This window comes from Spermophilus citellus, assembly GCF_964194105.1.
Source record: "Spermophilus citellus genome assembly, chromosome: 3".
Lineage (NCBI taxonomy): Eukaryota > Metazoa > Chordata > Mammalia > Rodentia > Sciuridae > Spermophilus > Spermophilus citellus.
In genome coordinates, this window is record NC_138184.1 from 34,069,447 (window position 1) to 34,083,675 (window position 14,229).

Below are 14,229 nucleotides of genomic sequence, written 5' to 3' on the forward strand. Positions count from 1 at the left end.
GTCACTAAATAAAATACAAAAAAATAGGGCTGGGGATGTAGCTCAGTGGTTGAGTGCCTCTGAATTCAATCTCTGGTACCAAAACAAAAAGTGATCATATAGAAGTTTTAAAAAGGCTTATTTTCCTTTAGAAAATCTGCTGGGGAAATCTGCTTGGAAAAAGGATACAAACTAGTTTCATGTAGCATTATACATCATGATAATTACTTAATCTGAGTATCTGGAGAGTACAGATAATACAGTTAAGTCTTCAGGCCTAGACAAAGATTGCTTGCAGAACTTCATTTAAAATAGGGGGAGGATTGAAATGATTTTTTAATTTTACATACTATTTCAACAGAAAGAACACAAATCTAGTGTTTCTTACATAAATGTTAATCATCAATTGCCACATGCTCTTGTCTAGTTGATTTTAAGTCAGGTTCAGTGTTCCTGTGAGCTCTGCACAGTATCACAGCCCAGTCCCTGGCAGCAGGACTTATGTCTTGCTATCCCTCTGCATTCTCTCTACATCCATGTGTAAGTTCACAATAAAGCACTATGGATTTCTCTGCTTTGACTGTCTTACGAAAAAACACTACAGTGTATATTTCAAGCAGTGAGCTGAGACACAGGAGAGTATTTTCTCTAAAAATAGAAGTTGGCTACTAGGCCCATCTTAAACAAAAGGCGTGAAAGATTTTTTTTTATTAACACCTCCAATTGTGGCTGAGGATAAGAGTAATAGGAAACTTCAAGGAGCCATAATTTGATGCTTCACTGTTAATTTTTTTTTTTCAGTCTGGGAATGGAACTCAGGGCCTCACATATGCTAGTCAATTGCTGTATCACTGAGCTACATCCCTAGCCACTCACTGTTAGCATTTAAAGATTTAAGGTCCTGGATTAAAAAAAAAAAAAAAAAAAAAAAATATATATATATATATATATATATGTGTGTGTGTGTGTGTGTGTGTGTGTGTGTGTGTGTTTATTTATTTATTTATTTAATGGAGTTTGACTATATCAGGATTAGAATATAGAAATTCAGCATTTTCATTTTTTTTTAAAGTAGGACAGATTTTATTTATGTCTATAGAGTTTAGGAATACTAAGTATTAATCCAAAAAGGATATCTAAGGAGGGAAGAACCATATGAGAAGCAGAACTTAAGGGCATATTTGCTTAACTGATTAAATGTTGATCACAAATTAGCTGTAAATGTAGAGTCTCTAAAAATCTGAATAGGTGATAACAATTCCTATTTCTTTATAGTTCTTTTTAAAGGCATTAGATATTTCAACCAGGGGAATATTAGGAGAAGATATTATTTCCAGGGGAGATTTTTTGGAATCTACATATTTCAATTATATTTTAAAAAGCTGATATATAGAAAACATTCAATGGTCATAGTACCAACATTTCAATATTTTTTTTCTGGACAAAAGAATGAATGTTGTGAACTTTATTCTCTGTTTTATAATTTCCCCCCACCAACTTGATTATTCAACCCATAGATCATTAACAAATATTTAAGTGTTTATAAACCTCAGCATAATACTTAAAAAATCTCTCCCCTCCATAGGAATAGACTTTCACAACAGCATACTAAGAAAAATATTATTCTTTTAAAAATTTTGTCCTCACCAAACATTTTACATCAACTTCTTGAAGACCCCAGAGGCTGTATAGGTTCATGGAAGAACATGGAGGATATAGCTCCCTTTGATCTGGGTAATTGTTCCCCAGTAAGCTGTGGAGTACAGATTGAAGATGTGTATCTAACATTAGCATTTCATGATACAGCAAATTAATTTTTTGAATAAAATGAAGATATTAAATATAAAAACAAAAGGAAAAATAAACAGCACCTCTAAGTATAATTTTAAAGAATTTAAAAAGTAGTGATTCATAGATTTTCAAAGAAAGAAAATAGGTTTAATTATGAAGTCACTAAAGAGTACTTTTTAAAAAAATCACTCTTTTGGAAGCCTTTTTTTTAACATTGTTTCTGCAGATTTTCAGAGTAAGATAACTGAAATCAGAGTGAAAGGAACATCCTATGTTAAAGTTTCCACTGCTGAGTTTAAGTGATTGATAGATAATTTTCAATACTGACATATTTATTTTATACATTTTAAAAATAAAATGTACATCAAAAGAGTGTACTTACAAGAAGGGAGTGCTAGGAAATGATACTGGCCAAATTGTATTATTATATTGTGTGCATATGTGAATATATAACAATATGTTCCATCATTATTTACAACTATAATGCACCAATAAAAAAAAGTGCACTTATATTTAAAAACTTATATTAGGAAACTTTCTGAAATGAGGAAAATACTCTTTTGATTAGGGGTGATAGTTACAAGAATGTGTGCATTTAAAAAAAGTTCATCAAACTATAAGCTTAATAGTTGTGCATTTCACTGTATTTAAATTTTAACTCAATAAAAATTAAGAAAAAAGTCAATAGAATATGTTAAATAAAATTTGAAATAATAAAATTTGTTAAATAATTTTTTTGTGGACTGAGTTCATGCATAAGACCCCAACAGAACAGACCAAACTAGAATGGAGTCACATGTGCTAGGTGTCACATTACCAAACTGAACTTAGAGTAGGCCAATTGTCAAAAAAAAAAAAAAAGAAGAAGAAGATTGACAGCAACCAATCATAAGAGGCCCAGTTAACCTCAGTGAGCATAATGAAGCCCTTTCTGCTTTACCACATAGTATGAAAAGTAACCTTAAGTAATCTGATGCTGTCCAGTTTGCTTTTTGTTCTATACTGTCCCCTTGTACCCGCTAGAGCTATCTTAAGAAAGTTGATCTGTGTTTCTATAAACATTGATGTGGCTGTGTCATTATAGTATGACAATTTTAGATCTTCTGGGGAAATACCCAGCAATGGAATAGCAGGGTCATATGGTGGTTCCATCCCTAGTTTTTTGAGGAAACTGTATACTGCTTTCCAGAGTGGTTATAGTCTGTAGCCCTACCAACACTATACAACACTATTCCTGTTTCCCCACAACCTTGCCAGCATTTATTGTTGTTCATATTCTTGATCATTGCCCTTCTGACTGGAGTGAGATGAAATCTTAGTATATTTTTATTTGTATTTACCTGATTGCTGGAACATTTTTTTCATATATTTATTGGTCTTTTGTTTACCAGCACAATTCACAATAGCTATATTACAGAATCAACCCAGATGCCTGTCAATAGATGAATGGATGAGGAAACTGTGGTATGAATAGATATATAGATATGAATAGATACAGAAGAAGGAGAATGGGAGAGGTGAGGAAGAAAGGGAGATGGGGGATCATGAAGCAAAACTGATTTCCAGTATGTATAAGTTTGTTGGTATAAACCCAACTACTATATATAACCACAAAGCTCTAATAATAATGATATAAAAAGAAAACTGATAGATCTATCTATCTATCTATCTACCTGCCTACCTATGTAGGTCTCTCTCACACACACAATAATAAAGGTTATACTCAGCCATTAAAAACAATGAAATTATTGCATTTGCTGGTAAATGGATAAAATATCATTTCTCAATATCATAAATGAAATTATCCAAACTCAGAAACTCAAAGGTTGAATGTTTTATTTCATATGAGGAAGCTAGATTAAAATAAAGAAAGAGGGAAGAAAAATATTGCATAAAAACAAATGAAAATTAATAGACAAGTGAAAGGAAGTCTAGTAGAGAATGGATAATGGGAAATAAGAGGGAGAAAAGGAGAAAGGGAATCATGAAGCAAAACTGATTTCCATGCATGTATAAGTTTGTTGGGATGAACCCAACTACTATGTATATCCACAAAGATCTAATAATAATGATAAAAAAGAAAGCTGATCTGATCATTCTGTCATACCAAGATGATGGGATGCTGACTGATTCATGAATTACTAATAAAAGTCAATTAAATTTTAAACTTGTTGAAATTTTGTTCTTTGAAAACAAAAAAAGTGTGTGTGTGTGTGTGTGAGAGAGAGAGAGAGAGAGAGAGAGAGAGAGAGAGAGAGAGAGAGAGAGAGAACAACCAGGGATTGAATCGAGGGGTGCTATAGTACAGAAAAATTACAAAATGGTAACAGAAAACCTGAATGATTCAAGGTTGGAAAACACTGCCCTATGGAAAAGTGAATGATGCTCACAGAGTTGAATCCAAAAAGAAAACTAAATGAGTTTTGAAGCTTGAACATGACTCTTCCCAAGAGGTTAACTGTTTCCTATTCTTTTCTTGAGATTTCTCTCTGCTTAGGGCTAGAAGTCAGGAGTGAGGATGTTACAATATTTATCTTTGGGGAAAGATGCATATAAAGCTAAGTAAATTAAGTAAGTTGTAGTACATTAATTCCATATTAATAATGGGTGTATTAGCAATTAACACAAATATCCAAATATTTAGTCACAAAATATAAGTAACTTATCCTAATAAATAGGCTAATGAAAATTTTCTGCTTGCTATGGAGAATTTTTGTAGTAACTTTAGGGACAGATTTTTTTTCATGAGGAAACATAATATCTATTTTCTTCTTCCTTCCTCCCTCCCTCCCTCCCTCCTTCCTTCCTTCCTTCCTTCCTTCCTTCCTTCCTTCCTTCCTTCCTTCCTTCCTTCCTTTTTTTCAGTACTAAAGATTTAAGCCAGGGGTGCTCTACCACACAGCTACACATCCAACTTTTTTCTATTTTTATACTATTATGCACCAGCATAATAGTAGAAATTCTCTATACATAATATTTTTATACTATCATGCACCAGCATAATAGTAGAAATTCTCTATACATAAATGTATAAATTAAGAGAGTGGTCATTAATTTTTTAATTTCAAAAAGCATAAATTAAAGTCATGTTATTAAGTGTTAGGGAAAAAGATACATACACACACACGCATGCACACACACACAACTTCTATAGGTAAACCAGAAAAAAGAAAAAAAGAAACAAGATTTTTCCCCATTAGTTTATTGCTTTGTATAAAACTAATTAGAAATATGTAAAACTCTTCACTGAAAAAGACTGAAGAAAAATGAATACAGAGACAAGTTATACTTCTACATGAATGTATTTGATTATTATAAAAATTTATTTTCTCCCTAAATTAGCACATAGATCTTTTATAATACCAATCAGTCCCTTAACAGAATTCTTCTTAGGACCTAACCAAATAAGTCTAAGATTCATGAGGAAAAAGTCAACAGGTAAGAATGATCAAAATAATTTTTTAAAAATTGGAGTAATGAAGGATCACTAACCACGCAGTAAAGAAAATAGAGAGGCCAGATGCTGTGGCACATGCAAGTTATCCCAGCTACTCAGGAGACAAGGCAGAAGATTACAAGTTTAAGGCAAGAATGGGCAACTAAGACCCTCTCTCAAAGCAAAAAGGGTTGGGGAAGTATGGCAGTGGTAGAGCACCCCTGGGTTCAATCCCAGTATCTCTCTCTCTCTCTCACTCACACACACACACAAAGTTGAGAACTTTCATCTTTTTACTTAAAAGAAACATTTTAAGCTTCTTTTTGGCATGTTCAAATTGCCAGCATCAGTGCTCTTGTGCTTTGAGACCATTATTAAATACAGTGAGGGTTATCAGAATATAGGCATTGCAATATCTCAAAAATCTGGTAATGCAAATAGCTATGAAGTAACTAATGGGGGTAGGACACAGAGTGTCGATATGCTAAACAAAGAGATAATTCACATTCTCAGAAGGTTATAACAAGACTTCATGCCAGAATTGCACACAATTTAAAGCTTATGAACTGTTTATAAATTTTACTGTCTACATGTTATATTTTGTTTACTAATAAGTATTTGTACATAAGACATGTTTAGACATGCATATACATGTGCATATATATTGTTAGCAGTTATTCTCTTTTAGGACTGAAATTACAGCTTGGAGAAAACATATCTGTATTTTTTTTCACACAATGCTCCTTTTCTAATTGAGGGGAAAAATGCTAATCTTAAAGTAATTGTTCTGGCTTTGATCTAGAAACACCCCCCTCAAAGTTCATATATTAAAAGCTTGATACCTATTGTAGCATTTCTGAGAAATGGGGCTTTTGAAAAATGATTAGATCATGAAGGCTCTAAGTATCTGTGAATTAATCCAGTTGATGAATTAATAATTTGAAAGGACAAATAATGGGAGGTGTTGGAATCTGTAAGAGGTGGAGCCTAGATGAAGGGACTAAATCCTTGGGAGAGTGCCACTGGGGACTACATCTTGTCCAATGCCCCTTCCATCTCCCTTCACCTCTTTTCTCTCTGCTTTCTAGCTGCCATGAGCCGACAGCTCTACCATGCTCTTCCACCATGATATTCTGCTTCACCTTAGGTGCAAGGGACTGGAGTCAGTGACCATGAACTGAAACCTCTGAAACCATGAGCCCCAAATAGACTTTTCCTCCTCATAGTTGTTTCCTCAGTTATTTTGTTCCAGTGACAAAAAGCTTAGTAACACAGTATTAAAATCCATAAAACAACATGAAAAGTTTTGTGATATAATAAATAAAAACATTAAAAATATTGTAATCAACAATTAAAATTATGAAAATAAACACAGAAATATACAGAAAAATATAGAAATGACTGTACATAAATACATTAAGTTAAATTGGTTTAATTCAGATGGTGATTTTTGGAAAAATGAAATTATGTCACTTACAGGAAAATGGATGTAACTTGAGAATATTATATTAAGAGAAATAAGCCAAACTCAGAAGGTCAATGGCCATATACTTAGTCTCCTATGTGGAAGCTAGAGAGGAAATGGGAAAGAAAGGTGGTGGTGGTGGTAGTAGCTCATTCAAATTGAGGGGAGATCAGTACAAGAAAGATACCAGTGGGAGGGCAGACGGAAGGGCAAGGGTAAATACTTGGAATGATATTAGTCAAATTGTATTGCTATAATCTGTGTGCATATACTAATATGTAACAATAAATCTTACCATTGTATAAGACTATAACTCACCAATAAAATATGGGAAGATTGTGGCTTTTAAATGATTCTAAAATTCTGGACTTCAAATATTATGTTATCATATTAGAAAAAATATTAAAATTGGGACCTACTTACAAAAAAGGCTTCTACCCAATCCTATTAGAACTATGATACTATTATATTTAGTTTTGGTTTTGTTTGTTTATTTTTTACAAGTCAAACAGACAGCTTTATTTGATTGTTATTATTTTTGTGGTGTTGGGGATTAAACTCAGGGCCTTAGGCATGCTAGACAAAGCACTCTACCACTGAGCTATCTCCAGCCCCTATGATATTATCATAAATCTGAAAATGTTTAATTTTCTTAAAACCATACTTCCTAATTCTTCCTTAGTGGAAATTAGAAAGGATAGTACTAGCATTTATTAAATAAGTACCTATTATTATAATATAGAAACTATATGTTACTATAATTGCTTTGTATATTAGATTTTTATTTTTTTTTAATTTTTATATTTTTTTATTATTAGTTGTTAAAAACATTACAAAGCTCTTGAGATATCATATTTCATACATTTGATTCAAGCAGATTATGAACTCCCATTTTTACCCCGTATACATATTGCAGATTCACATCGGTTCCACATCCACTTTTTTACATACTGACATACTAGTGTCTGTTGTATTCTGCTGCCCTTCCTATCCTCTACTATCCCCCCTCGCCTCCCCTCCCCTCCCATCTTCTCTCTCTACCCCATCTACTGTAATTCATTTCTCTCTTTTGTTTTTTTCCCCTTTCCCCTCACTTCCTCTTATATGTAATTTTGTATAACAATGAGGGTCTCCTTCCTTTACCATGTAATTTCCCTTCTCTCTCTCTTTCCCTCCCCCCTCTTGACCCTGTTTAATGGTGATGTTCTTTTTTTTATTATTATTTTTTTTTAAGAGAGAGTGAGAGAGGAGAGAGAGAGAGAGAGAAGAGAATTTTTTTTAATATTTATTTTTAGTTCTCGGCGGACACAACATCTTTGTTTGTATGTGGTGCTGAGGATCGAACCCGGGCCGCACGCATGCCAGGCGAGCGCGCTACCGCTTGAGCCACATCCCCAGCCCCGGTGATGTTCTTATCATGCTCTTCCTCCCTATTCTATTCTTAGTTGCTCTCCTTATATCAAAGATGACATTTGGCATTTGTTTTTTAGGGATTGGCTAGCTTCACTTAGCATAATCTGCTCTAGTGCCATCCATTTCCCTGCAAATTATAAATACATATATATGTAATGTGTGTATGTACTCAACCATATTCCAAAATTTAAAACAGGTAGCACCATCACCTACCCCATCTTTGTTGTTGTAGCACTACTGGTTTATTCTTTAGTTCTAGGCCCAGTTATCTCATATATTTTTTGTGAATATTAACCTTGGTGTGCACAGGTCCCTTGACACTCTTAAAGTACTTGCTGAGCTGTTATACTTTATAGTTTATGGGATATTGGAGTAGGGAAGGACTTGGAGGTGATCTAGATCTACCCCTTGTACTTAATTAAGTGGAACTCGAGAAATTAGTCTGGCTCACTCAGACTCTTTTTCTTTCAGACTACTGCCATTGGGGCAGAATTGATCAGTGAGGTGCACTTACACTATTCAGCTCATCATATGTTCTAAGTGAGATGAACTAGATGAATGGCAAGTGGCTTGTTGCTAGATGTAGAAGCACCCTTCCTAGTGGGCACTTAGTAATGATATCTTGATGGCAATATTCTTATGTCTTGGTTCCAGTAAGTTGCTGCAAATACTACTAAAACTTAACATAGGCCAATACACAGCGTAACATATCTCTCAAGGTCCTCTCAAGGGAGGCAGGATGACATGGAGATTGGCTTTGATCTAGCCATCCCTCTTTGGGAATTATCCTGCAGAAATAATAGCATGCACATGCACACATGTTTATTAAAGCATTACTTGTGGCAGAAACATTCCACAATACCAATTTGAAAATACCATGTTCATCAACATAGGACTTATTGACTAAAAACCTGGGTATATCTGCTGTGGCATGTTATGCAGAAGGCTAAAACCAGGTCTATATCTGTTAGTTTAAGTATAGTCATGTGCTACATAATCAAGGAAAACTAATAAAGTTAAATAATAGTATCTGAAGAATAATATATAGGACAAATTCCTTAATTTCTTTTACTGTAATTGACCCTTCATATGAAGATGATAATGTCTGCTCTTCCTTTCTCCAAGGGTCTAAATTGAAAGACATGTTTGGAATGCTTTGTTATCTGAAAATGCTATACAGATGAAGACATATTTTTAACTAGGACTGTGTCCATTTGTAAGTTCAAAGTTAGACTCCAAAAGAAGGGTACTACAGTGATTTAGAAAACAAAGAACAGTTAAAGCATGCTGTGTTATGGAATCATCAAAACTAGATCCTATTCTGGCTCTGACACTTCTCTGTTAGCCACCTTAAATACCCTTATGGCAACTTAAATACCCTAAAAACAACTGATAAAATCTATTCCCCTTTAATATTGTAAGGGTAAATACAATAGTATGTTAGTATTTTTAACCCTATAATGTCCCTTTTAATAACAAATACTCTGAAATATTCCATTTCTTATCTTGAAATGAAACTCATAGCTCTCTAATGGTAACCCAGTATCTAGGCTTCTCTTCTTCCTGTTAGCAACAGAATCTCTCCCTCAAGCTAGCCCACTGGAAGCTCTATTCTCCTTCTTCCCCTTGCTATTGGATATGACCATATATTACTAAATGTAGGCCAATAGGAAGTGAGTAAAGTGACATGTGCAGCATCAAGTTCATGTTTTCTTCTTCAGCTAATTGTTCGTACTTCTCTTCCAGTTTATTTTTCTTCCATGAGTAAGAATGTAAATGTGATGTGACAGTATATTCAACCTTTGACCATATAAAACCACACCCTAGGAAACTTGCCAGTCTGAATGGTTTTATAGGGCAAGGTCTCCTCTCAAAGTGGACCAGCAGCCTATCTTTGGTCAGATACATGATAAAGAAATAAACTTTTATTTTGCATGACTCACTGTAAATTGGAGTTTCCTTATTGCAGAATTATAGTCTGTACCCTACTTAATATAGTTGGTGACATAAACTATTTCAAAAAATTATAATTAATTTAAAAGTAACATACTTATGATGAACTATATTTCCATATGTATATGCTTTAGAACAACTATATTTGAAGACATAAGCAATAAGAAATACTAGTTATTCCTATCATTAATAAGTTTGGATATAATTAAATAATATTAACAAAGCCATTCTGTGTAAGATCTATAGAAAAATGTACTAACAGAAGTAATCATAGCTATAAGAATAGAAACCACTATTAAGTAATAGCAGATTAAATATTTGTATATGACAGAGGAGAAAAGAAAGTAGTATTAATGGAATAGAAATAGCTTCCAAAATAAATTGCATATCATCCAACTATCAAAATAAGAAAATGTGATAATCTCCCAAATGAACTGAGCAACAGAATTCCTTATGGGGAAAATAATTTTCTGGACTATGACATGGGATGACCTACTAACAAAATATCACAGAAAATAAATCTTTTTTGAAAATTCTACAACATGTAAGGGCACACATTATCTCCAGTACTTGAAATAACTTGACCATAATTTTCAAAGGGGAGGGAAGAATAGCTTAATGATAATTTGGAACAAGAAGATGTAACAAAGAACTGTAAGGTAGAGCTTTGTGGATAATATCTAAGTAAGAGTGAAAAACAACAGGCTATCCAAAAGCAATCTTAGTGTATAATTTTTATACCATATATTTCTTATCATTATGCTAAAGCAGTTAGAAGAGTTATAAAGCCTAGCAATACTATATTTCCAAATATTTATCTTTTCAGATTCAATGAAATCAATCTATTTTATCCATTCTGTCAACTTACTAATAATATTTGTTTTTAGAATATTAAAAAGCATCTTGCATTTGTAAATGCTTTCCATGGTTTCTCAGTAACTGCATTCCTGTCTTTTAAAGCTAAATATATATTCAGAAATGATACAACATGTTGAGTAGAAATTAAGTCATTATTCAGTAAGTTCAAGAGCAACAAGTTTATTTCATATCAGCTTCCCTCTCCATAAAAAGTCTTCTGAAAAACTCCTTGAATTTTTGCTTAACATATCATGTTTCAGTATTATTTTGTATTAAATCACTATATTATTTTGTAGTTGGTTTAGTACAGCTGAACATTCAAAAGAAACTTCAAATGTTGTATAGTTGTTACACAGTTCTCATCTGTTGCATTTTAGTTTATCTAGTGTCCCTAGCCCTTGCCCAATAAAATTCCTTGCATTCCCTGTATTTCCTAAAATTACAATAACCCAAAGCATTGCTACAAATTCCTGAAATGTCTCATAGGCAGTATCTCTTAAACTACCAGTGTAAAGAACCAGTTTTTCAACCTTGTCTGAGATCTATACTTTTATAAAATGAAAAAGTTTATTTTATAAAATGAAAGTGAGTTTCTGGGGAAAATGTAAAATAAAAACAATGATATATAAACATTATCTCCATTTTATTATTAGATTCGATAGACAAAAATTAATCCGACAAGTTACTAAATAAATCCCTAAATGTCTCACTTTCTGTACTTAACTGCATACCACACTTTGAATGACACTTTCCTAGAAACAGTAGTGTACTTTTTGAGAAGAATTGGTAAAAATAAAGCAATATTAAAAAAATATTTTAAAAAGTTTGTTGTTACAATCACTATATTTTTTATGCTAAATATCCTTTAGCAGAGATTGAAATAAATAGTTCTATCCATGGTAACACTGCAATACTACCTCACTACCTCTGCCAAATCTCCAGATATACATAAAAGTTCTATTCTCTCTTTTTTTCATAAAGGGTAATTGTGTCTTTTGTGAGAATGAATTCTTTCCTGTAAAGGAGTATCAACATTATTTAGCCAGTTAAATGTCCAGATTCCTTTTACAAACCAAAAAGCAAAATAATAATAAGATATGATTTCTAAAAGGACTACTAAAAAGTATTATCATATTATAAAAAGGATATTCATCCCATTGCCCAGGCATCTCTAAATTCATGCCTAATAATCTTCTCTGTTACTTCATGTTACATTTGACCGTCCCTGGGTCTGTCATGCCTGAACCCCACCACTCAACATAGTGTCCAGCACAATTTCTTTTCTTGTGATTCTAATATATGTTCAGAAGAATTAGTTTAAGGCATCAACTCCTTTTTTCCCCCCAGAAGTGTCCTGTAAGAGCATGGTCACTGGAGAAGAATGTCAAGGTTTATGCTATCCCAATCATATTTTTGAAAGTGGAATTAGACATTTTTCTAATGTTTAGGAAAATATTTTAAATTTTAAAAAACTCTTTAAAAATTCCATCAATTTTATAACTTTTCATTAAAAAGTTTTTGTGTTCTACAGATTTGTTCAAATACCTAATGTTCTGCTCCAGTTACATTTAAAGTAAAATCCATATTAAAATGAGAACTTTAATTTCCCCATGAGATTCCTTGCACACCTTATAGTAACATGATAAGCAAGAAAAAATATTTTAGTTTATATGAGTATGTATATAAAATGTAATTTAAACAAAAGTAATTGTTTACTTATAAGTCTAATTTCTAATTCTTTAATGCTAATATAAGTAACCACAAATATTAATTTAATAGTGTCAGCCTAAGAAAAATATATACTCAACAATATTTATAAGAAAAAATAGAATATATATAATTATTTTTAAATCATTTAATATTTTTTAAATAGTATTAGTCAAACAGAATTTAAAGCTTATTTATTTTATACTAATAAAACATGATCTTACCCTTTTCTTGGCCACCACAGAAACTTTGGCATCTGCTTTGGATTTATCTGTAAGATAATAAAACGTGGCTGCTTCAAAAAAGTACCTATGCTCCTGTTCTGATAAACACAGTGTTACACAGAATTTTCTACTTTCTAATACTGTAACAACAATACTTTGTTTTCAGTCCTTTAAACTAAAATGCTAATAAATTCACTAAGTAACTCACATGTAATAATACTAGAGATTCATACACTTATTTGAAAAACCCTTTCCCTTTAATTTTATTGGTTAATTGGACTTCCTCATATTAGCATTAAGTATAGCTGATTTCTAAGTTCTGGTCTGCCTCTGTGCAGTATATAGGATATATAGGATCTAGAATTAAATCCCAGCTACCTCCACTTGTAGATCTACTATATGCTGGACATGGGGTAAGAACTTCATATAAATGGTACTTTATATAATCCACATGAGAACGTTGTAAGGCATGCAGTCATCCTTACTTTACATCTAAGGGAACTGATAAGTTTGATGCAAAGCTACATTAAATAATCTGCCTAAGGTATTGCAGCTGGACCAGACCTATTCTGACTACAAACCCCTAATCATCCCAGGATGTCTGCTGCCTTCATTTGGGGCCAAAGAGGTGCCAATAGTGCCTCAGAAAAGAGTCAAAAACAATGGGCAGTACGGAGCCTGTGCGGGACAGTCACCCACCAGAACCTAGCCTCTGTGGCAGGACTGCCCCTTCTACCAGCAGACTATAGCGGGGGGTCAAGCCCAGTGGCCCAGGACTGTGTGGGACCCAGGCTCACAATAGGCCTGGTCCACCCCTCAAAGTGAGGCAGACACCAGCCAGAGCCCAGACTCTGGCACAGGACTGCCCCTTCCGACCAGCAGACTACCAGAAGAGTTCAAGCCCAGAGGTCCAGATCCACTCAGGGCAACTTGTTCAGGACCCAGGTCCAGGATGCAGTAGCATACATTGAGGGACACCATCAGGGTCTGGAAGCCCAACATCAAGGTGAGGTAAAGACAGTCTGCATGGGTACTGCAAAAATATAGGGAAGAAACTGTAATATCTAGATCCACACTGCAAGAAAGGAAGACACATGGACCAGACAACATGAAAAAACAAGGGAGGAAAGTGCCCCGAAGAAACAGGACACTATAATAACAGAACCCATGGACAGCAAAGTTGATGAAATGTCAGAGAAGGAGTTCAGAAGGTTCATAATTAAAGATTTGTTAATTAAAGAATGACCTAAATGAGCAAATACAGGCAAAAATTGATCACTCCAACAATGAGATAAGAGAGCAAATACAGGTAGCAAAAGATTACTTCAAGAGAGAGAGAGAGACTCTGAAAAAAAATACTCAGAAATCTTTGAAATGGAGGATACAATAAATCAAATAAAAAA

The 14,229-nt window shown here is 33.4% G+C and overlaps 1 protein-coding gene across 2 annotated transcripts in view; it reads right to left on the reverse strand.

Moving 5' to 3' along the window:
* ZCWPW2 (zinc finger CW-type and PWWP domain containing 2) overlaps positions 1-14,229 on the reverse strand; it is a 147,963-nt gene that overhangs the window by 16,434 nt on the left and 117,300 nt on the right. The window contains exon 6 of one of the 2 annotated variants that reach the window (XM_081285003.1): positions 12,827-12,873. The exons of the other annotated variant lie outside the window; for it this stretch is intronic. Within the exon in view, the coding sequence (XP_081141129.1) occupies positions 12,827-12,873 (47 nt within the window). The remainder of the gene's footprint in view (positions 1-12,826; positions 12,874-14,229) is intronic. 2 annotated transcript variants of the gene reach the window in all.